The sequence below is a fragment of the Lepisosteus oculatus genome, unplaced genomic scaffold (genome assembly GCF_040954835.1).
Source record: "Lepisosteus oculatus isolate fLepOcu1 unplaced genomic scaffold, fLepOcu1.hap2 HAP2_SCAFFOLD_665, whole genome shotgun sequence".
In the NCBI taxonomy this organism is placed as follows: Eukaryota; Metazoa; Chordata; class Actinopteri; order Semionotiformes; family Lepisosteidae; genus Lepisosteus; species Lepisosteus oculatus.
This window is the reverse complement of record NW_027168219.1, coordinates 1-25,271: the sequence shown is the minus strand read 5'-3', so window position 1 is coordinate 25,271 and position 25,271 is coordinate 1. Positions and strand designations below refer to the sequence as shown.

The 25,271-nt window shown below is 56.3% G+C and overlaps 1 protein-coding gene and 1 long non-coding RNA gene across 8 annotated transcripts in view; one reads left to right on the top strand and one right to left on the bottom strand.

Moving 5' to 3' along the window:
* LOC138233327 (uncharacterized) overlaps positions 1 to 24,459 on the top strand; it is a gene marked incomplete at its 3' end in the record, with an annotated part of 34,491 nt that extends 10,032 nt beyond the window's left edge. For 2 of the 6 annotated variants that reach the window (XM_069186618.1, XM_069186619.1), the window contains 12 exon segments: positions 780 to 1,454; positions 2,656 to 3,081; positions 3,514 to 3,629; positions 6,293 to 6,446; positions 6,737 to 7,006; positions 9,201 to 12,893; positions 16,515 to 16,637; positions 19,170 to 19,313; positions 19,406 to 19,525; positions 20,064 to 20,210; positions 21,007 to 21,149; positions 24,327 to 24,459. In XM_069186618.1, coding sequence (XP_069042719.1) covers positions 1,067 to 1,454; positions 2,656 to 3,081; positions 3,514 to 3,629; positions 6,293 to 6,446; positions 6,737 to 7,006; positions 9,201 to 12,893; positions 16,515 to 16,637; positions 19,170 to 19,313; positions 19,406 to 19,525; positions 20,064 to 20,210; positions 21,007 to 21,149; positions 24,327 to 24,459 — 5,857 coding nt within the window. 6 annotated transcript variants of the gene reach the window in all.
* Positions 16,570 to 21,018, bottom strand: LOC138233329 (uncharacterized). Of its 2 annotated transcripts, none has more exons than XR_011187447.1 (3): positions 20,927 to 21,018; positions 19,123 to 19,593; positions 16,570 to 16,627 (listed from the first exon to the last, which is right to left on the bottom strand). It is a non-coding gene; the product is annotated as an uncharacterized lncRNA (long non-coding RNA). The 2 variants fall into 2 exon arrangements; XR_011187448.1 differs by lacking the exon at positions 20,927 to 21,018 and adding an exon at positions 20,044 to 20,135.
* Positions 24,460 to 25,271: the final 812 nt, after the last annotated feature.

The following is a 25,271-nucleotide window of genomic DNA, read 5'->3' as shown; positions in this document are numbered from 1 at the left end:
GAGAGATTCTGTGATGGACACAAGCTGGATAAAATTGACAGATGTTTTTCTTCTTGGCAGCGACAGAGAGACAGGCAGCCAGAACTGATAAATATTACTCTGTTCTGCAATCCTGCAGCATCGGACGGACAGAGAGGCAGACAGGCACACAGCAAGACAGAGAGGCAGACAGGCACACAGCAAGACAGAGAGGCAGAGTGAAGAGACACTCAGACAGAGAGACAGGTAGAGAGACACTCAGACAGAGAGACTGGTGGAGAGATACTCAGACAGGTGAAGCGATATACAGGTGGAGAGACAGACAGGTGATGCGATATACAGACACAGAGACACTCAGACAGGTGAAGCGATATACAGACAGGTGAAGCGATATACAGACAGGTGGAGAGACACTAAGACAGGTGAAGCGATATACAGACAGGTGGAGAGACACTAAGACAGGTGAAGCGATATACAGAGAGACAGGTGGAGAGACACTCAGGTGAACTGATTTACAGACAGACAGGTGAAGCGATATGCAGACGGAGAGACACTCCGACAGGTGTGCAGAGAGACAGACGGGTCCGCAGGAGGTCGATGCGGGGGCTCTGAGGGTCTGCCCGATCGTGTGCTGAGCTTTGTGAAGACTGGGCGCCCAGGCTGAGCTGCCCCTCCCTGCCCCTCCCTGCCCTTCCTGAAGCGCTGAGGGCGGGACAGCAAGCGAGGAGGGGCTTCTGGGACGTTTCCCCTGAGCCCTCTCTCGCTCTTCCTCTTCTCTCTGCTTGTCCCCCCACCCCCAGAGCCGCGCTCGGGGCCTCCCCCTTGAAGACGGAGAGGGGGACGAGAGGGGGGTACGGAGAGCCCTCGCGCCCCCACCTGTCAGAGACCACCCCCCTCCCACGCCGAGGGGCGGAGCCAGCCTCCCCTCTGAGGGCACGCCCCCTCGCTGCCCCTCTGGGAGAGCCCCTCCCCTTTAAGGAAAAGCCCTTCCTCGCTCGCAGTCTCCCCCGCCCCCCCCCTCCCCGGAACAACTCCCAACCCTCCATCCCGCTGTTCCTACTGCTGATCCCCCCACACCCCCACGAAGATGCGTCTCTCCTGGTCCCTCCCCTTCCTCTGCCTCTGGGTCTCCCTGGCAGCCAATCAGGGAACGCCCCCGCCCCCGGGGAGGCGGGCCCCGCCCCAGGCCCCGCCCCTCCCCCCCGAGCCCGCCCGCTCCGTGAAGGTGCTGGTGTCGGAGGGCTGCCCCCAGGCCGACGAGCAGGGGCCCGCCCCGGACGCCCTGGAGCTGGAGCCCGGCGCCCCTCTGGTCCTGACCCACCGGATCAACCTGGTCCCCTCCTGCCCCGGGGGAGCGGGCCCGGACCTGACGGCCCTGAGGCAGAGGCTGGAGAGGCTGGAGGGCGAGCTGTCCGAGCTGAGGGAGAAGTGCACCGCGCAGGGAGGCTGCTGCAGCGAACAGCGAACGGCCACAGGTGACCACAGAGACACTGGACTGGACTGACCCCCACACAGAGCCCAGAGGCACTCCTCACACAGAGTCCAGACCCTCACGCAGACCCCAGAGACACTCCTCACACAGAGAGATGAGTCCAGACCCCCACACAGACCCCAGAGACACTCCTCACACAGAGAGAGGAGTCCAGACCCTCACACAGACCCCAGAGACGCTCCTCACACAGAGAGAGGAGTCCAGACCCTCACACAGACCCCAGAGACACTCCTCACACAGAGAGAGGAGTCCAGACCCTCACACAGACCCCAGAGACGCTCCTCACACAGAGAGAGGAGTCCAGACCCCCACACAGACCCCAGAGACGCTCCTCACACAGAGAGAGGAGTCCAGACCCCAGAGACGCTCCTCACACAGAGAGAGGAGTCCAGACCCCCACACAGACCCCAGAGACGCTCCTCACACAGAGAGAGGAGTCCAGACCCTCACACAGACCCCAGAGACGCCCCTCACACAGAGAGAGGAGTCCAGACCCTCACACAGACCCCAGAGACGCCCCTCACACAGAGAGAGGAGTCCAGACCCTCACACAGACCCCAGAGACACCCCTCACACAGAGAGAGGAGTCCAGACCCTCACACAGACCCCAGAGACACTCCTCACACAGAGAGAGGAGTCCAGACCCTCACACAGACCCCAGAGACACTCCTCACACAGAGAGAGGAGTCCAGACCCTCACACAGACCCCAGAGACACTCCTCACACAGAGAGAGGAGTCCAGACCCTCACACGGACCCCAGAGACACTCCTCACACAGAGAGAGGTCCAGACCCTCACACAGACCCCAGAGACACTCCTCACACAGAGAGAGGAGTCCAGACCCCCACACAGACCCCAGAGACACTCCTCACACAGAGAGAGGAGTCCAGACCCTCACACAGACCCCAGAGACACTCCTCACACAGAGAGAGGAGTCCAGACCCTCACACAGGCCCCAGAGACACTCCTCACACAGAGAGAGGAGCACAGACCCTCACACAGACCCCAGAGGCACTCCTCACACAGAGAGAGGAGTCCAGACCCTCACACAGACCCCAGAGACACTCCTCACACAGAGAGAGGAGTCCAGACCCTCACACAGACCCCAGAGACACTCCTCACACAGAGAGAGGAGTCCAGACCCTCACACAGACCCCAGAGACACTCCTCTCCCTGTCTCTCAGGGCCGGGCAGCTGTGCCCCTCAGGGGTGTCCGGACGACTGCAGTGACCAGGGCCGCTGTGAGGAGGGCCGCTGCGTCTGCTTCCCTGGGTTCACGGGGCCGAGCTGCGGGGTCCGGTCCTGCCCCGCGGGGTGTCACGGCAGGGGGCAGTGCGTCGAGGGCAGGTGCGTCTGTGACGGGGGCTTCACGGGGGAGGACTGCTCCCGCCCCCGTTGCCCCGGAGACTGCAGCGGGCGGGGCAGCTGCACGAGGGGGAGGTGCCAGTGTCGCCCGGGTTACGGCGGTCCAGACTGCAGCCAATCGGTGGCCCCGCCCACCACCGCCACCCCGCCTCCGGGCTGCCCGGGCAACTGCGGAGACAGGGGGCGCTGTGTGCAGGGCGAGTGTGTCTGTGACGCTGGCTTCACTGGAGTGGACTGCAGCACAGGTCAGTGTCCATGTACTGGAGTGTCCAGTCAGTGTGTGTGTATGAACCCCTCTCTCTCTCAGTGCAGTGTTCATGTCCTGGAGTGTCCAGTCAGTGTGTGTGTATGAACCCCTCTCTCTCTCAGTGCAGTGTTCATGTACTGGAGTGTCCAGTCAGTGTGTCTGTATGAACCCCTCTCTCTCTCAGTGCAGTGTTCATGTACTGGAGTGTCCAGTCAGTGTGTCTGTATGAACCCCTCTCTCTCTCAGTGCAGTGTTCATGTACTGGAGTGTCCAGTCAGTGTGTGTGTGTGAACCCCTCTCTCTCTCAGTGCAGTGTTCATGTACTGGAGTGTCCAGTCAGTGTGTCTGTATGAACCCCTCTCTCTCTCAGTGCAGTGTTCATGTACTGGAGTGTCCAGTCAGTGTGTATTAACCCCTCTCTCTGATCCAGTTGTTCCAGTTGTGCTCCAGCTGAACACCAGTAACATCACAGACTCCTCGGTCACTCTGACCTGGACACGCCCCACGGCCCCAGTGGACAGCTACCACATCACCTTCAGCAGTGGGGTAAGAGCCAGTCGGACTCCGATCAGTCCGGACATGGATCAGTCCCAGTCCGGACCCCAGTGATCAGACGGGTCTCAACACAGTCACTGTGCTCAGGCTACAGAGTACGAGGAGTACAGCACTCCTGGGCTCTCACTCTGACTGACTGCAGGAGTGACACAGCTGTCACTCTGACTGACTGCAGGAGTGACACAGCTGTCGCTCTGACTGACTGCAGGAGTGACACAGCTGTCGCTCTGACTGACTGCAGGAGTGACACAGCTCTCGCTCTGACTGACTGCAGGAGTGACACAGCTCTCGCTCTGACTGACTGCAGGAGTGACACAGCTCTCGCTCTGCCTGACTGCAGGAGTGACACAGCTCTCGCTCTGCCTGACTGCAGGAGTGACACAGCTCTCGCTCTGCCTGACTGCAGGAGTGACACAGCTGTCGCTCTGCCTGACTGCAGGAGTGACACAGCTGTCGCTCTGCCTGACTGCAGGAGTGACACAGCTCTCGCTCTGACTGACTGCAGGAGTGACACAGCTCTCGCTCTCACTCTGACTGCAGGTGTGACACAGCTCTCACTCTGACTGCAGGAGTGACACAGCTCTCACTCTGACTGACTGCAGGAGTGACACAGCTCTCACTCTGACTGACTGCAGGAGTGACACAGCTCTCACTCTGACTGACTGCAGGAGTGACACAGCTCTCACTCTGACTGACTGCAGGTGTGACACAGCTCTCACTCTGACTGCAGGAGTGACACAGCTCTCACTCTGACTGCAGGAGTGACACAGCTCTCACTCTGACTGCAGGAGTGACACAGCTCTCACTCTGACTGACTGCAGGAGTGACACAGCTCTCACTCTGACTGACTGCAGGAGTGACACAGCTCTCACTCTGACTGACTGCAGGAGTGACACAGCTCTCACTCTGACTGACTGCAGGAGTGACACAGCTCTCACTCTGACTGACTGCAGGAGTGACACAGCTGTCACTCTGACTGACTGCAGGAGTGACACAGCTGTCACTCTGACTGACTGCAGGAGTGACACAGCTGTCACTCTGACTGACTGCAGGAGTCACACAGCTGTCACTCTGACTGACTGCAGGAGTGACACAGCTGTGGGTGTGGCAGTCCAGGTGACCAGTGGGCCTGGCCCGCTGCTGGCCAGCGGTGTGTCGCCTGAGCTCTGCGGACAGGCAGGAAGGACTGGCCGGACTGGTCGGACTGGGGGAGCCCAGTTCCCACACAGGGGCTGTCTCTGCAGCAGCAGGCTGACGAGCAGAGCGCTGATGTGGGATCCTGTTGCCCGGGGCGACAGGAAAACAGTGTGCAGAAACAGGGCTGCTGGTCCAGGAGATGACATCACAGCAACACAGCTGGATCGCTGACACACTGACACACGGAGAGAGGTGTGTGTGTGTGTGCGTGTGCGTGCATACAGAGAATCACACGTGACACACACTGCCTGTACAACAGAGTCACAGAGTCACACACTGTCTGCCAATCTGAACTGTGCTGAAGTGTACTGTACCACACTGCACTGTACTGTTGTATACCACACCACAGTCTTCAACACTGTACAACACTGTACTGGTGTATACCACACCACAGTCTTCAACACTGTACAACACTGTACTGGTGTATACTGTACAACACTGCACCACACTGTACTGTTGTATACTGTACACCACTGTACCACACTGTAGTGGTGTGTACTGTACAACACTGCACCACACTGTACTGTTGTATACTGTACACCACTGCACCACACTGTACTGTTGTATACCACACCACAGTCTTCAACACTGTACAACACTGTACTGGTGTATACTGTACACCACTGCACCACACTGTACTGTTGTATACTGTACACCACTGCACCACACTGTAGTGGTGTGTACTGTACACCACTGTACCACACTGTAGTGGTGTGTACTGTACACCACTGTACCACACTGTACTGTTGTATACTGTACACCACTGTACCACACTGTAGTGGTGTGTACTGTACACCACTGTACCACACTGTAGTGGTGTGTACTGTACACCACTGTACCACACTGTAGTGTTGTGTACTGTACACCACTGTACCACACTGTACTGGTGTATACTGTACACCACTGCACCACACTGTAGTGTTGTGTACTGTACACCACTGTACCACACTGTAGTGGTGTGTACTGTACACCACTGTACCACACTGTAGTGTTGTGTACTGTACACCACTGCACCACACTGTACTGTTGTATACTGTACACCACTGTACCACACTGTACTGGTGTATACTGTACACCACTGCACCACACTGTAGTGTATACTGTACACCACTGCACCACACTGTACTGTTGTGTACTGTACACCACTGTACCACACTGTACTGTTGTGTACTGTACACCACTGCACCACACTGTAGTGTTGTGTACTGTACACCACTGTACCACACTGTACTGTTGTATACTGTACACCACTGCACCACACTGTACTGTTGTGTACTGCTCCACTCTGCTGTTCTCTGCAGTACTGTAGTCTGAGGGCTCCCTGCACGGCCCTGCTGGACATCCTACTGTCCTGCACAGTCCAGACTCCAGCCACGGGCTCTTGCCGAGACTCCCCCTCTTGTGGTGGAGCTGTGGGGTCCCCAGTGTGTCCACGCCTCTGCTCCTGTCGCCCGCAGAAGGAGAGCGATCAGAAGGTGACATCGCAGGTGAGGGGGGGGCTCACCACCTACACCCAGACGGGACTGGCCCCTGCGCAGGAGTACCGTGTGTCAGTCAGGGCCGAGAAGGACAGGAGACAGGGCGCAGAGAGCAGCACGCACTTCAGGACCTGTAAGTGTCTGTACTCACCCCCCTCACTCTCCCAGTGCAGTGTTCATGTACTGGAGTGTCCAGTCAGTGTGTCTGTATGAACCCCTCTCTCTCTCAGTGCAGTGTTCATGTACTGGAGTGTCCAGTCAGTGTGTGTGTATGAACCCCTCTCTCTCTCAGTGCAGTGTTCATGTACTGGAGTGTCCAGTCAGGGTGTGTGTATGAACCCCTCTCTCTCTCAGTGCAGTGTTCATGTACTGGAGTGTCCAGTCAGCGTGTCTGTAGGATGTCTGTAAATCTCTCTCTTTCAGTGATCTCTGGTCCCAAGAACCTCCATGTGGTCAAGACAACCACCTCTTCCGTGATCATCCAATGGGATCGCTCGGTGTCTGTGATTGACAGGTACCGCCTCACCTACGTGCCCAGTGATGGGCGGAGTCCGGCCCAGGAGATGACCCTCCCCCGGGACAAGAGCTCCGCCCACCTCCCGCAGCTGCAGGCCGGACTCCAGTACAACGTCACGCTGTGGGCGGAGAGAGGGCGGGGCCGGAGCCCGCCCGTCACAGTCCAGGCCACGCCCGGTGGGTGGGGCACGGCGGGGAGGGGGCGGGGCGGGGACGACAGTGTCCATCGGGGTTCGAGGGCGACAGAGGGAAGTTAGCAGAGGTTTGGACAGCTTGTGAGACGGTGACACAGATAAACAGAAAGACACAGTAGACGAGGCCGAGACAGGAGCTCAGGTAGACGAGGCCGAGACAGGAGCTCAGGTAGACGAGGCCGAGACAGGAGCTCAGGTAGACGAGGCCGAGAGACAGGAGCTCAGGTAGACGAGGCCGAGAGACAGGAGCTCAGGTAGACGAGGCTGAGAGACAGGAGCTCAGGTAGACGAGGCCGAGAGACAGGAGCTCAGGTAGACGAGGCCGAGACAGGAGCTCAGGTAGACGAGGCCGAGACAGGAGCTCAGGTAGACGAGGCCGAGAGACAGGAGCTCAGGTAGACGAGGCCGAGAGACAGGAGCTCAGGTAGACGAGGCTGAGAGACAGGAGCTCAGGTAGACGAGGCCGAGAGACAGGAGCTCAGGTAGACGAGGCCGAGACAGGAGCTCAGGTAGACGAGGCCGAGACAGGAGCTCAGGTAGACGAGGCCGAGACAGGAGCTCAGGTAGACGAGGCCGAGAGACAGGAGCTCAGGTAGACGAGGCCGAGAGACAGGAGCTCAGGTAGACGAGGCCGAGAGACAGGAGCTCAGGTAGACGAGGCCGAGAGACAGGAGCTCAGGTAGACGAGGCCGAGACAGGAGCTCAGGTAGACGAGGCCGAGAGACAGGAGCTCAGGTAGACGAGGCCGAGAGACAGGAGCTCAGGTAGACGAGGCCGAGAGACAGGAGCTCAGGTAGACGAGGCCGAGAGACAGGAGCTCAGGTAGACGAGGCCGAGAGACAGGAGCTCAGGTAGACGAGGCCGAGACAGGAGCTCAGGTAGACGAGGCCGAGACAGGAGCTCAGGTAGATGAGGCTGATCTCAGGACGGACAGAGAGACCGAGAGACGACTCGCTCGAGACAGTATCACGTGTTGACTGGGTGACAGAGTGAGACACGGACAGTCAGAGCAGCAGACAGACAGACAGACAGACAGACAGATGGAGAGACCAGTCCCACGCGAGCAGGGTGACAGGAGCTCATCCACACATCCCTGGAAATGTGAAGGGCGACGCCCCATCGCCCCCCGGCTCTCTTCCAGCTCGGGATCGCTGACCCCTCTCCCTCTTCCAGCAGGTGGGGGCGCCCCTGCGCCCCAGTCCGACCGGTGACCAGACTGATGACCTCCTTTTCTCCTCTCCAGGAGCAGCTGCCAGCTGAGGCCGCCAGTGTCACTGCGCTGTAGTCACCCTGGACCGACTGTGCCTCCTGTCCTTATCGTATAGGAGGAGAGCACAGAGAGCCCCTCAGTCATAGACACACACAGCAGGACAGGAGACACAGTGAGAGAGAGAGGAGATCACAGAGAGCCCCTCAGTCATAAACACTCACAAGAGAACAGGAGACACAGAGAGAGAGAGGAGAGCACAGGGAGCCCCTCAGTCATAGACACACACAGCAGGACAGGAGACACAGTGAGAGAGAGGGGAGATCACAGGGAGCCCCTCAGTCATAAACACACACAGCAGGACAGGAGACACAGTGAGAGAGAGGAGATCACAGGGAGCCCCTCAGTCATAGACACACACAGCAGGACAGGAGACACAGTGAGAGAGAGGGGAGATCACAGGGAGCCCCTCAGTCATAAACACACACAGCAGGACAGGAGACACAGTGAGAGAGAGGAGATCACAGGGAGCCCCTCAGTCATAGACACACACAGCAGGACAGGAGACACAGTGAGAGAGAGGAGATCACAGGGAGCCCCTCAGTCATAGACACACACAGCAGGACAGGAGACACAGTGAGAGAGAGGAGATCACAGAGAGCCCCTCAGTCATAAACACACACAGCAGGACAGGAGACACAGTGAGAGAGAGGAGATCACAGAGAGCCCCTCAGTCATAAACACACACAGCAGGACAGGAGACACAGTGAGAGAGAGAGAGGAGATCACAGGGAGCCCCTCAGTCATAAACACACACGGCAGGACAGGAGACACAGTGAGAGGAGATGTGGGTGAACTCGTGAGCAGGGAGCCGAGGAGCAGGAGACGGCGGGTGTTTTGTCTCCTAGCGCGCGTCTCGTTTCCCAGCGCGAGCGAGGGTCCTGAACTCTCCGATCGCCCGTTTCCATAGGAACGCCGTCCGCGCCGCCCCCGGAGACCGTTGCCAAGGCCGCCGGCGCTCTGGCTCGGAAGACGCCGAAGCCGGACCTGTACTCGGGCCGGGACGCCAGCAGGCCGGCGGACTCCAGGACCGCCCAGCCCAAACGGCCCGTCTCCCGGGCCCAGGACCGGCACAACGGCACCGGAATCGGGCCGGGGAAGAAACCGGGCCCGGATCCTGCCAGAACACCGACCCAGAGAGGAGACCCGGACCGGAGCAGAGCCCAGGGAGCGGGGCGCGGGTCGGACTCCGGAGGCGGTCTGAGCCCGGGTTCTGAGGCCCGTCCCCCGCCGGCCCGGTCCGACGTCACGGTCCTGGTGAGGGAGAGCAGGCCCGCGCCTCAGCCGGACCCGGAACAGAACCAGGACGGGGAACAGGACCGGGACCAGAACCAGGACCGGCCCGGTCCGGCAGTCCGGGGCAGCGGCACCGAATCCCTGGAGCAATCCCGGCCCGAGCTCCCCGGCTCGGCGGCGAGGGACCGAGGGGCTGGCCCAGTTAGAGCCCACCGCAACAGAACCGTCGGCAGAGCTCCTCCGCGCCTGGGCCAGCGCCAGAGCCAGGGCCCGGGTCCGGCCCACAACCAGTCCCGAACCGGCCCGGCCCCCGGCGCCACCGGGCCAGGCGGGCCCCCCCAGAGGCACCGGACCGGGATGGGGGCCCCCGGAGACGCCAGCGAGGAGGAGGGGAGCCCCACGAGCGGCCCGGTCTCTCCGCACCCCGGCAGACCCAGGCCGGTGCCCGACGGGGACACCCCTGTGTCCGCCGGCCGCAGGGTGACCCCCAGGCTCCCAGCCAAGGGGACCCCCGGGGGACCCCCCCGCAAGCCGCCAGCAGTCTCCGCGGAGACCCCCAGAGCTGCCTCCCCCTCTCTTCCTCTGTCCCCGCAGGGCGACCCGCAGGCCCGCCGGACTAGCGCCGTGGAGCAGCCGGACCGGGCCGGCGAGGGTCCGAGCGCCATCCCGACACCTGCTCCTGGTGCCGGAGCGACAGTTTCACCACCCCAGGGAGCACAGGACCGTGACGGAGGGGACAAGGGACCGTCCCAGAGGCGACCCCAAGAACCACAGGACCGAGAGGGAGGTAGACCACCCCAGAAAACACAGGACCGTGACGGAGAGGACGAGAGACCGTCCCAGAGACGACCCCAGGAAGCACAGGACCGTGACGGAGGGGACAAGAGACCGTCCCAGAGACGACCCCAAGAACCACAGGACCGTGACGGAGGGGACAAGAGACCGTCCCAGAGAAGACCCCAAGAACCACAGGACCGTGACGGAGGGGACAAGGGACCGTCCCAGAGGCAACCCCAGGAAGCACATTACCGTGACGGAGGGGACAAGAGACCGTCCCAGAGAAGACCCCAAGAAGCACAGGACCGTGACGGAGGGGACAAGAGACCGTCCCAGAAACGACCCCAAGAACCACAGGACCGAGAGGGAGGTAGACCACCCCAGAAAACACAGGACCAAGACGGAGAGGACAAGAGACCGTCCCAGAGGCGACCCCAGGAAGCACAGGACCGTGACGGAGAGGACGAGAGACCGTCCCAGAGACGACCCCAAGAACCACAGGACCGAGAGGGAGGTAGACCACCCCAGGAAGCACAGGACCGTGACAGAGGGGACAAGAGACCACCGTCCCAGAAGCGACCCCAGGAAGCACAGGACCAAGACGGAAAGGACAAGAGACCGTCCCAGAGAAGACCCCAAGAAGCACAGGACCGAGACAGAGAGGGAGGTAGACCACCCCAGGAAGTACAGGACCGTGACAGAGGGGACAAGAGACCACTGTCCCAGAAGCGACCCCAGGAAGCACAGGACCAAGACGGAAAGGACAAGAGACCGTCCCAGAGAAGACCCCAGAAAGCACAGGACCGTGACGGAGAGGACAAGGGACCACCCCAGAGACAACCCCAGGAAGCACAGGACCGAGAGGGAGGTAGACCACCCCAGGAAGCACAGGACCGTGACGGAGGGGACAAGGGACCGTCCCAGAAGCGACCCCAGGAAGCACAGGACCAAGACGGAGAGGACAAGAGACCGTCCCAGAGAAGACCCCAAGAAGCACAGGACCGAGACAGAGAGGGAGGTAGACCACCCCAGGAAGCACAGGACCGTGATGAAGGGGACAAGAGACCGTCCCAGAGGCAACCCCAGGAAGCACAGGACCGTGACAGAGGGGACAAGAGACCACCCCAGAGAAGACCCCAAGAACCACAGGACCGTGACAGAGGGGACAAGAGACCGTCCCAGAGACGACCCCAAGAACCACAGGACCGTGACGGAGGGGACAAGAGACCGTCCCAGAGACGACCCCAAGTACCACAGGACCGTGACGATGGGGACGAGAGACCATCCCAGAGACGACCTCAGGAAGCAGAAGACCGAGACGGAGAGGACAAGAGACCGTCCCAGAGACGACCTCAGGAAGCAGAGGACCGAGACGGAGAGGACAAGAGACCGTCCCAGAGGCAACCCCAAGAAGCAGAGGACCGAGAGGGAGGTAGACCACCCCAGAAAACACAGGACCGTGACGGAGAGGATGAGAGACCGTCCGAGAGTCAACCCCAAGAAGCACAGGACCGAGAGGGAGGTAGACCACCCCAGGAAGCACAGGACCGTGACGGAGGGGACAAGAGACCACCGTCCCAGAAGCGACCCCAGGAAGCACAGGACCAAGACGGAGAGGACAAGAGACCGTCCCAGAGAAGACCCCAAGAAGCACAGGACCGTGACGGAGGGGACAAGAGACCGTCCCAGAGGCGACCCCAGGAAGCACAGGACCGAGAGGGAGGTAGACCACCCCAGGAAGTACAGGACCGTGACGGAGGGGACAAGAGACCGTCCCAGAAGCGACCCCAGGAAGCACAGGACCAAGACGGAGAGGACAAGAGACCGTCCCAGAGAAGACCCCAAGAAGCACAGGACCGAGACAGAGAGGGAGGTAGACCACCCCAGGAAGCACAGGACCGTGACGGAGGGGACAAGAGACCGTCCCAGAGGCAACCCCAGGAAGCACAGGACCGTGACGAGAGGGAGAAGAGACCGTCCCAGAGAAGACCCCAAGAACCACAGGACCGTGACAGAGGGGACAAGAGACCGTCCCAGAAACAACCCCAAGAAGCACAGGACCGTGACGGAGAGGGAGGTAGACCACCCCAGGAAGCGCAGGACCGTGACGGAGGGGACGAGAGACGGACTCTGGAAGAGGAAGGGGGGGTGAAGAGAGAGAAGGGGGCAGCGCAGCCGGAAGGAGACCCCCCCGGGCTCAGACCCCCCTCCGGCCGGCCATCCCAAACCCTCCCCGGGGCTGGCGCGGGCCACGACAGGAGGAGGAGACCACCGCTGCCCCCGAGGGGTGGCCCCTCCCCCGCGGCCCCTCAAGCCCGGGACGGGCAGCCCAGCGGGGTCCGGGTGCGAAACGTGACCTCCGGGGGCTTCGTGCTCCTGTGGGACGCCCCCGAGGGGCTCTTCTCTAACTTCACGGTGACCCTGCGGGAGTCCGGGGGGCCCGGCGGGGACCCCACGGTGCTCGTCGTACCCGGGGCCTCCCGCTCCCTGCCGATCCAGAACCTCCGGCCCCGGACCCGGTACCTCCTGTCCTTCTCCGGCAAGGCGCCCGGGATCCGGTCCAGAATCCACCGCTTGTCCGTTTTCACAGGTACCCCCCCTTTGACCTATGACCCGTGACCCCTGCCCTCCAAAGCGCCACCGCGCCCCTGTATTTCTTTGCTCTTCCGGCATCCCGCTGGGACGGTGAGACAGGACTGATGGCGACCCCTAGATGGGCAAGAGACTGTAATTGTGCTGTGTTGTATAGCAGTAACAGTAATCGCACTGTGTGTGAAAGCACAGGACAGTCATAACACAGTAATAATCACACTGGGTGAAAGCACGGGGCAGTCATAACACAGTAATAATCGCACTGTGGGTGAAAGCACAGGACAGTCATAACACAGTAATAATCACACTGGGTGAAAGCACGGGGCAGTCATAACACAGTAATAATCACACTGGGTGAAAGCACAGGGCAGTTATAACACAGTAATAATCACACTGTGGGTGAAAGCACAGGACAGTCATAACACAGTAATAATCACACTGGGTGAAAGCACGGGGCAGTCATAACACAGTAATAATCACACTGGGTGAAAGCACAGGGCAGTTATAACACAGTAATAATCACACTGTGGGTGAAAGCACAGGGCAGTTATAACACAGTAATAATCACACTGTGGGTGAAAGCACAGGGCAGTTATAACACAGTAATAATCACACTGGGTGAAAGCACAGGACAGTTATAACACCGTAATAATCACACTGGGTGAAAGCACAGGGCAGTTATAATACTGTTATAATCACACTGTGGGTGAAAGCACAGGGCAGTTATAACACAGTAATAATCACACTGTGGGTGAAAGCACAGGGCAGTCATAACACCATAATAATCACACTGGGTGAAAGCACAGGGCAGTCATAACACCGTAATAATCACACTGTGGGTGAAAGCACAGGACAGTCATAACACTGTAATAATCACACTGGGTGAAAGCACAGGACAGTCATAACACAGTAATAATCACACTGGGTGAAAGCACAGGGCAGTCTTAACACCATAATAATCACACTGGGTGAAAGCACAGGACAGTCATAACACTGTAATAATCACACTGTGGGTGAAAGCACAGGACAGTCATAACACAGTAATAATTGCACTGTGGGTGAAAGCACAGGACAGTCATAACACAGTAATAATCACACTGGGTGAAAGCACAGGACAGTCATAACACCGTAATAATTGCACTGTGGGTGAAAGCACAGGACAGTCATAACACAGTAATAATCACACTGGGTGAAAGCACAGGACAGTCATAACACCGTAATAATCGCACTGTGGGTGAAAGCACAGGGCAGTTATAACACCGTAATAATCGCACTGTGGGTGAAAGCACAGGACAGTCATAACACCGTAATAATCACACTGTGGGTGAAAGCACAGGACAGTTATAACACAGTAATAATCACACTGGGTGAAAGCACAGGACAGTCATAACACCGTAATAATCGCACTGTGGGTGAAAGCACAGGGCAGTTATAACACCGTAATAATCACACTGTGGGTGAAAGCACAGTTACTGTCACTGTGCGAGTCTGTGACTGTTACTGCAGTCTGTATGTGTCTCTGTGTGTGTTACTGTCAGTGTACTAGTATGTTTGTGACTGTGTTGTTACTGCAGTCTGTGTGTGTCCTGTGCGAGTCTGTGTTACTGTGTGTGTGTGTTGCTGTCAGTGTGCGAGTCTCTGTGTGTTATTGTGTCTCTCTATTTGCACTGCCTTCTCAGTTTACCGACTGGCTCTGCTGTTTATCAGTTCATTCTCTGTTAATTGAGGCACCAGCATGTTTTAATTAAGCAGAGGTCATTAACATTCCCAATTAGCCTCCCTCCAGGCTAATTGAGCTGTTCTGTGTTCATTAGCAGTGCTGTCTCTCTCTCTCTCGCTCTCGTTACACAGAATGACAAACTCTCTCTGATCAGCAGGGAACACTTTACATCAGATACATTGTAAAAACTTCAAAAGATGATTGCCGTTAGTTCAACAGCAGAAGTGTTCGAAACTGTAGTAACAGTAGTAGTCATAGTGTTGAGTACCAGTAACTGTAGGAGGATTAGCTACTGTCTCGATGAATTTTTACAATGTACTGTGTTCTGTTTTGTGTTTAACAGGCTCCGCCCCCCGCATGAATATTAATGAGGTGCTTGCGTCATGAATATTCATGAGGTGCTGTCGGGGATGGGAGGGGCATCCTTGCATGCTCACTCACTGCTGGTCTGATTCTCTCACTCAGGGTAAGGTTACGGTCAGCCATCGTCACTGACTCGCCGCGCCTCGCTCCCAGGGTAAGACGATGGTTGGCCAATAAGTCTGCCCAACGCCTTGACCAGGTTAAAGCTCACAGATGTATTTGTTCATGTGTGTCTTCGTATTTCAGCTCAGACTGATTGGTTTTTTTGGGGAGGGGAATCTGCTCGGTCATTATTTTGGCAGGTTTCTGGTTTCAGAGCTGAGAAACTTTGCTGTTCAACACACGCTGGTCCCCTCTTGCTCTTTCTCTTTCCCAGGGTTAGAACACAGTTGGCCACACCCTCATCCTTCTTCGCGATTTCTTGGGAAATCGTGGCAGACCGTGACTGTGAAATTCTCTCCTAAATGTATTTTATGCTTTTTTTTAGCCCAGGATCAGACCATATTTGTATTAACTACCTCTACATTCTGTGTGTATATATATTCGTATATATACAAGCGTGTCTGTCTTGATTAATCTCAATTAACCAGTCGGTCTCTCTCCTAGTGTCTGTGTGCCCGTCTCTCTGCTGTACTGACTGCACACAAGCCTGTGGGCTGTCTCCCTCTCTCTCTCTGGATCTTCACCATACTGACGGTCTCTCAGAGTGCCTGTCTGTCTCTCGGTGTGCCTGTCTCTCTGTCCATCGGTCTGTCTTTGCGTTTGTCATGAGCTCACCCCTCTCCTCTTTCCCCTGTCTCTCCTGTCTCTGTGACTGAACCTCTCTCTCTCCTCTCCTGTCAGTCTTCAGCTCAGTCCAGTTCAGTCCAAGGTGCTTTATTGACTTGACCGATGGGTACAATCAGTGTTGCCACAGCAAAACAAATACAGTTACAAATACATTTAAAAAAATCTACAGATATTTACAATACAGACACATCATAATATTACTGGGGGACAGGCTCACTGCTCCTCAGGCTGGGACAGGAGATCACACACTGGGCTGCCAGTTCAACTGAGTTCCCTCCTCCCTCTCCCAGTAGGATCGGGACCAGTTGCGATTCTGGCAGGGAATTCTTTCCTCTCTCTCTCCTGTCTCTGTGACTGACTCTCTCTCCTCTCTCTCTCTCCTCTGTGTGTCTCCTCTCTCTCTGCTGTCTCTGTGACTGACCCTCTCTCCTCTGTGTGTCTCCTCTCTCTCTCCTGTCTCGGTGACTGATGCTCTCTCCTCTCTCTCTCTGCTGTCTCTGTGACTGACCCTCTCTCCTCTGTGTCTCTCCTCTCTCCTGTCTCTGTGACTGTCCCTCTCTCCTCTGTGTGTCTCCTCTCTCTCTCTCCTGTCTCTGTGACTGACTCTCCTCTGTGTGTCTCCTCTCTCTCTCTCTTTCTTTCCTGTCTCTGTGACTGTCCCTCTCTCCTCTGTGTGTCTCCTCTCTCTCTCTGCTGTCTCTGTGACTGACGGTCTCTCCTCTCTCTCTCTCCCCCCTGCCCCCTCAGGGCCAGAGCCCCCCTCCCAGCTGGCGTTCAGCAATGTGACCGACTCCTCCTTCACGCTGTCCTGGGTGCGACCCTCGGCGCCCATCAGCTCCTTCAAGATCACCTACACTCACCTGCAGGAGGGTAAATACTCTCAGATATGTCAGATATTAGATATCTCCTATATGATCTCATATATCTGTACGTCTTCTACATCTGTATGATCTCATATATCTGTATGATCTTCTACATCTGTATGATCTTCTATATCTGTATGTCTTCTACATCTGTATGATCTCATATATCTGTACGTCTTCTACATCTGTATGATCTTATATACAGTGTCTAGATTTATATTTATATATTTATATCTGTATCCGAGAGCCTGTATTTACAGTATCACTGCCACACTCTGCACCTACACACTCGCACACACTCACTCTCACACATACACACTCAATCTCACACACTGCACACACATACACTGCACCCACACTCACTCTCACACATACACACTCAATCTCACAAACACACTGCACACACACTCACACAACCACTGCACCCACACAACCACTGTACACACACACAACCACTGTATACACACTCACACACAACCACTGTACACACACACTGCACACACATACACTGCACACACACTCACTCTCACACATACACACTCAATCTCACAAACACACTGCACACACACACACACAACCACTGCACCCACACAACCACTGTACACACACACAACCACTGTATACACACTCACACACAACCACTGTACACACACACTGCACACACACACACTGCACACACACACTGCACACACATACACTGCACACACACTCACTCTCACACATACACACTCAATCTCACAAACACACTGCACACACACACACACAACCACTGCACCCACATAACCACTGTACACACACACAACCACTGTATACACACTCACACACAACCACTGTACACACACACTGCACACACATACACTGCACACACACTCACTCTCACACATACACACTCAATCTCACAAACACACTGCACACACACTCACACAACCACTGCACACACAACCACTGCACACACAACCACTGCACACACAACCACTGCACACACAACCACTGCACACACTCACTCTCACACATACACACTCAATCTCACAAACACACTGCACACACACTCACACAACCACTGTACACACACACAACCACTGTACACACACACAACCACTGTATACACACTCACACACAACCACTGTACACACACACAAACACACTGCACACACATACACTGCACACACACTCACTCTCACACATACACACTCAATCTCACAAACACACTGCACACACACACAACCACTGTATACACACTCACACACACACACAACCACTGCACACACACACAACCACTGTATACACACTCACACACACACACAACCACTGTACACACACACACACAACCACTGTACACACACACACAAACACACACAACCACTGTACACACAGACAAACACACACACACTCAATCTCACAAACACACTGCACACACAGACAAACACACACACACTCAATCTCACAAACACACTGCACACACACTCACACAACCACTGCACACACATACACTGCACCCACACAACCACTGTACACACACACAACCACTGTATACACACTCACACACAACCACTGTACACACACACACAAACACACACACACTCAATCTCACAAACACACTGCACACACTCACACAACCACTGCACTCACACACTGCACACATACACACTGCACACACACAACCACTGTATACACACTCACACACACACACAACCACTGTAGACACAGACACAAACACACACGCACACTCAATCTCACAAACACACTGCACACACTCGCACAACCACTGCACACATACACACTGCACACATACACACACATACACTGCACCTACACAACCACTGTATACACACTCACACAAAAACACACTCACACAACCACTCTGCACACACTCACACAAACACTCTGCGCACTCACACAGTGCACACATACACAGAGATAGATAGATACTTTATTGATCCCGTGAGGGAAATTGCAGCGCAACAGCAGCTTAACACACACAACACAGACACAGTGTAACGAATTATATACTAATAGTACAATACATACAATACAATACAAGAGTTACTCACAGTCCGGACACACAAGAGCAAACTAGAACAGAACAGTACACAGAAAATCGTATCACAAGTATGAATATAAATATAGATGTAACCATAGATATAAATATAAATGTATTGCACAGGTCCCTGGCATATATTGCACAAAAGTGGTTGTAAACGGGAAGAAGAAAAAGAAAGAGAACAGATGTAGCAGTAGATGTTGTAGATGCGTTCAGTCCAGAAACAGGTCACTGTCGCTGTTGCCTCTGCCCAGACACAAGGTGGATGCGTTGTACAGTCTTATGGCAGACGGCAAGAATGACCTCCTGTAGCGCTCCCTGTCGCACCGTGGGTGAATCAGTCTATTGCTGAACGTGCTCTTCATTCCTGCAAGCCTGTCATAGAGGGGATGGGAGAAGTTGTCCATGATGGCCGCAGTGTGTGTGTGTGTTTGTGTGTGTGCAGTGTCACCTGGGCAGGTAGTCCAGTGTCCCCTGTCTCTGTCTCTGTCTCCCCAGGGGAGCCCCGCTCCCTGTCGGTGGGCGGTCAGCAGTCCAGCGCGGCGGTCAGCCGGCTGCGGCCGGGCTCGCGGTACGAGGTCAGCGTGCTGTCCGTGCTGGGCCTGGACGAGAGCCGCCCGCTCACCGGGGTGGTCCTCACCGGTAAGCAGAGCCCAGTCCGCACCGGCGCCGGGTCAGACGCCTGAGGCGGTCAGGGGCTGGACTCTCCCTCTCCCCCTCTCTCTCTCTCCCAGTCCCCGACGCCCCCACGGACCTCCGGGCGATCAACGTGACCGACAGCAGGGCCCTGTTGCTGTGGAGACCGGCGCTGGCCACCGTGGACCGCTACCTCGTCCTGTACGGCGCCCAGAACGGTGAGTCTCCCCGCCGCGGGCCGGCGGGTCTGACACCGCCATCAGAGGGGCTGTGGGGACGGGGGGCTCTGTACGCAGAGGGGGGTGGGGGTGGGGAACAGGCTGGGTGAGCTGCTCCAGTCAGGACAGGAGGCTCTGCTGTACACAGAGAGGGGTGGGGGTGGGGAACAGGCTGGGTGAGCTCCTCCAGTCAGGACAGGAGGCTCTACTGTACACAGAGGGGGGTGGGGGTGGGGAACAGGCTGGGTGAGCTCCTCCAGTCAGGACAGGAGGCTCTACTGTACACAGAGGGGGGTGGGGGTGGGGAACAGGCTGGGTGAGCTCCTCCAGTCAGGACAGGAGGCTCTGCTGTACACAGAGAGGGGTGGGGGTGGGGAACAGGCTGGCCAGCCCTGTGGTCGAAGCCGATACCCTGGCTTCTCTCCAGACACAGCTGGGTGAGCTCCTCCAGTCAGGACAGGAGGCTCTGCTGTACACAGAGGGGGGCGGGGGCGTGGAGCGAGTACTACTGCACTAACCCCCTCTCGGTCTCCCTCAGTGCCGGAGGTGCTGGTCAGCGCCTCGGGGAACACGGCCGAGCTGCAGCTGAAGGGGCTGCTCCGGGACACGGTGTACACCGTCAGGGTGACCAGCGAGGCGCACGGGGCCCGGAGCTCGCCGGCCACACTCTCCTTCTCCACCACCGGTCAGTCACTGGACAGTCAGGGGGTCAGCACTGGATGCTCAGTGGACAGTCAGGGGGTCAGCAGTGGACGGTCAGTGGACAGTCAGGGGGTCAGCACTGGATGCTCAGTGGACAGTCAGAGGGTCAGCAGTGGACAGTCAGGGGGTCAGCAGTGGACAGTCAGTGGACAGTCGGGGTCGTCAGTGGACGCTCAGTGGAGTGGTCAAGCTGGGGGGCAGTGGACAGTCAGGGGGTCATCAGTGGACGGTCAGTGGACGGTCAGGGGGTCAGCAGTGGACAGTCAGGGGGTCAGCAGTAGACGGTCAGTGGACAGTCAGGGGTCAGCAGTAGACGGTCAGTGGACAGTCAGGGGTCATCAGTGGACAGTCAGGGGTCAGCAGTAGACGGTCAGTGGACAGTCAGGGGTCATCAGTGGACGGTCAGTGGACAGTCAGGGGTCATCAGTAGACGGTCAGTGGACAGTCAGGGGGTCAGCAGTGGACGGTCAGGGGGTCATCAGTAGACGGTCAGTGGACAGTCAGGGGGTCATCAGTGGACTGTCGGTGGACAGTCAGGGGGTCATCAGTGGACGGTCAGTGGACAGACAGGGGGTCATCAGTGGACGGTCAGTGGACGGTCAGGGGTCATCAGTAGACGGTCAGTGGTCAGCGTGGGGCCTGGTGTGCCCTGTCTGGGCTGTCTCCGCTGGGAAAGGGACAGGTCCCCTGGAGACTGACCGCTGCCTCTCCTCCTGGTGGCGTGGCCGGACACGGTGTCCTGCGCTGTCCGCCAGCTCACGGGTCTGTCCGCGTTTCAGGGGCGGCAGCCGCAGGGGAGGGGCCGCGGGACCTGGGGGCCAGTCAGGTGACACCCCGCTCCGCCGTGTTGTCATGGAAACCACCGCGCATAGCGGTCACGGGGTACCGGCTGACCTATCACACAGCGGCACAGGAGCTGCAGGTGAGAGACGGGTGGACAGGACTGAGACACAGACAGGTGCACAGGACTGGGACACAGACAGACACACAGGACTGAGACACTGACAGACACACAGACAGGTACACAGGACTGAGACACAGACAGGTACACAGGACTGAGACACAGACAGACACACAGACAAGTACACAGGACTGAGACACAGACAGGTACACAGGACTGAGACACAGACAGGTGCACAGGACTGAGACGGACAGGTACACAGGACTGAGACACAGACAAGTACACAGGACTGAGACACTGACAGACACACAGGACTGAGACACAGACAGGTACACAGGACTGAGACACAGACAGGTACACAGGACTGAGACACTGATAGACACACAGACAGGTACACAGGACTGAGACACTGATAGACACACAGGACTGAGACACAGACAGGTACACAGACAGGTACACAGGACTGAGACACAGACAGGTACACAGGACTGAGACACAGACAGGTACACAGGACTGAGACACTGACAGACATACAGACAGGTACACAGGACTGAGACTGATAGACAAACAGGACTGAGACACAGACAGGTACACAGACAGGTACACAGGACTGAGACACAGACAGGTACACAGGACTGAGACACTGACAGACATACAGACAGGTACACAGGACTGAGACACAGACAAGTACACAGGACTGAGACACAGACAGGTACACAGGACTGAGACACTGACAGACATACAGACAGGTACACAGGACTGAGACACTGACAGGTACACAGGACTGAGACACAGACAGGTACACAGGACTGAGACACTGACAGACACACAGACAGGTACACAGGACTGAGACACAGACAGGTACACAGGACTGAGACACAGACAGGTACACAGGACTGAGACACAGACAGACACACAGACAGGTACACAGGACTGAGACACTGACAGACACACAGGACTGAGACACAGACAGGTACACAGACAAGTACACAGGACTGAGACACTGACAGACACACAGGACTGAGACACAGACAAGTACACAGGACTGAGACACTGATAGACACACAGGACTGAGACACAGACAGGTACACAGGACTGAGACACTGATAGACACACAGACAGGTACACAGGACTGAGACACTGATAGACACACAGGACTGAGACACAGACAGGTACACAGACAAGTACACAGGACTGAGACACAGACAGGTACACAGGACTGAGACACTGACAGACATACAGACAAGTACACAGACAAGTACACAGGACTGAGACACAGACAGGTACACAGGACTGAGACACTGACAGACATACAGACAGGTACACAGGACTGAGACACAGACAGGTACACAGGACTGAGACACTGACAGACACACAGACAGGCACACAGGACTGAGACACAGACAGGCACACAGGACTGAGACACAGACAGACACACAGACAGGTACACAGGACTGAGACACAGACAGGCACACAGGACTGAGACACAGACAGACACACAGACAGGTACACAGGACTGAGACACAGACAGGTACACAGGACTGAGACACAGACAGGTACACAGACAAGTACACAGGACTGAGACACAGACAGGCACACAGACAGGCACACAGGACTGAGACACTGACAGGTACACAGGACTGAGACACTGACAGACACACAGACAGGCACACAGGACTGAGACACAGACAGGTACACAGACAAGTACACAGGACTGAGACACAGACAGGCACACAGACAGGCACACAGGACTGAGACACTGACAGGTACACAGGACTGAGACACTGACAGACACACAGAGAGGTACACAGGACTGAGACACAGAGAGGTACACAGGACTGAGACACAGAGAGGTACACAGGACTGAGACACAGACAGGTACACTGACAAGTACACAGGACTGAGACACTGACAAGTACACAGGACTGAGACACTGACAAGTACACAGGACTGAGACACTGACAGACACAGACAGGCACACAGGACTGAGACACAGACAGGCACACAGGACTGAGACACAGACAGGCACACAGACAGGTACACAGGACTGAGACACAGACAGGTACACAGACAAGTACACAGGACTGAGACACTGACAGGCACACAGGACTGAGACACTGACAGACACACAGACAGGTACACAGGACTGAGACACAGACAGGTACACAGGACTGAGACACTGACAGACACACAGACAGGTACACAGGACTGAGACACTGACAGACACACAGACAGGTACACAGGACTGAGACACAGAGAGGTACACAGGACTGAGACACAGACAGGTACACAGGACTGAGACACAGACAGGTACACAGACAAGTACACAGGACTGAGACACTGACAGACACACAGGACTGAGACACTGACAGACACAGACAGGTACACAGGACTGAGACACTGACAGACACAGACAGGTACACACGACTGAGACACTGACAGACACACAGACAGGCACACAGGACTGAGACACAGACAGGCACACAGGACTGAGACACAGACAGGCACACAGGACTGAGACACAGACAGACACACAGACAAGTACACAGGACTGAGACACAGACAGACACACAGACAAGTACACAGGACTGAGACACTGACAGACACACAGACAGGTACACAGGACTGAGACACAGACAGGTACACAGGACTGAGACACAGACAGGTACACAGGACTGAGACACAGACAGGTGGACAGGACTGAGACACAGACAGGTGGACAGACAAGTACACAGGACTGAGACACTGACAAGTACACAGGACTGAGACACTGACAGACACACAGGACTGAGACACTGACAGACACAGACAGGTACACACGACTGAGACACTGACAGACACACAGACAGGCACACAGGACTGAGACACAGACAGGCACACAGGACTGAGACACAGACAGACACACAGACAAGTACACAGGACTGAGACACAGACAGACACACAGACAAGTACACAGGACTGAGACACTGACAGACACACAGACAGGTACACAGGACTGAGACACAGACAGGTACACAGGACTGAGACACAGACAGGTGGACAGGACTGAGACACAGACAGGTGGACAGGACTGAGACACAGACAGGTGGACAGACAGGTGGAAAGGACACAGACACACAGACAGGTGGAAAGGACACAGACACACAGACAGGTGGACAGGACAGACTAATCACATTTCTTCTGCTTTCTCCTGCACAGGAGCTGATCCTTGAGCCCAATGTGACCCAGGTGAAGCTGTCCCGACTGGCTCCTGTGTCGCTGTACACTGCAAGACTGCAGGCACTGAGAGGGGAGCAGAGGAGCGCAGCACTCACAGTCCAGTTCACCACAGGTCAGGGTGTCTGTGTGAACCCCTCTCTCTCTCAGTGCAGTGTTCATGTACTGGAGTGTCCAGTCAGTGTGTGTGTATGAACCCCTCTCTCTCTCAGTGCAGTGTTCATGTACTGGAGTGTCCAGTCAGTGTGTCTGTATGAACCCCTCTCTCTCTCAGTGCAGTGTTCATGTACTGGAGTGTCCAGTCAGTGTGTGTGTATGAACCCCTCTCTCTCTCAGTGCAGTGTTCATGTACTGGAGTGTCCAGTCAGTGTGTGTGTGTGAACCCCTCTCTCTCTCAGTGCAGTGTTCATGTACTGGAGTGTCCAGTCAGTGTGTCTGTATGAACCCCTCTCTCTCTCAGTGCAGTGTTCATGTACTGGAGTGTCCAGTCAGAGTGTGTGAATGAACCCCTCTCTCTCTCAGTGCAGTGTTCATGTACTGGAGTGTCCAGTCAGTGTGTCTGTATGAACCCCTCTCTCTCTCAGTGCAGTGTTCATGTACTGGAGTGTCCAGTCAGTGTGTCTGTGTGAACCCCTCTCTCTCTCAGTGCAGTGTTCATGTACTGGAGTGTCAAGTCAGTGTGTGTGTGTGAACCCCCTCTCTCTCTCAGTGCAGTGTTCATGTACTGGAGTGTCCAGTCAGTGTGTGTGTGTGAACCCCTCTCTCTCTCAGTGCAGTGTTCATGTACTGGAGTGTCCAGTCAGTGTGTGTGTATGAACCCCTCTCTCTCTCAGTGCAGTGTTCATGTACTGGAGTGTCCAGTACACAGTGTGTGTGTATGAACCCCTCTCTCTCTCAGTGCAGTGTTCATGTACTGGAGTGTCCAGT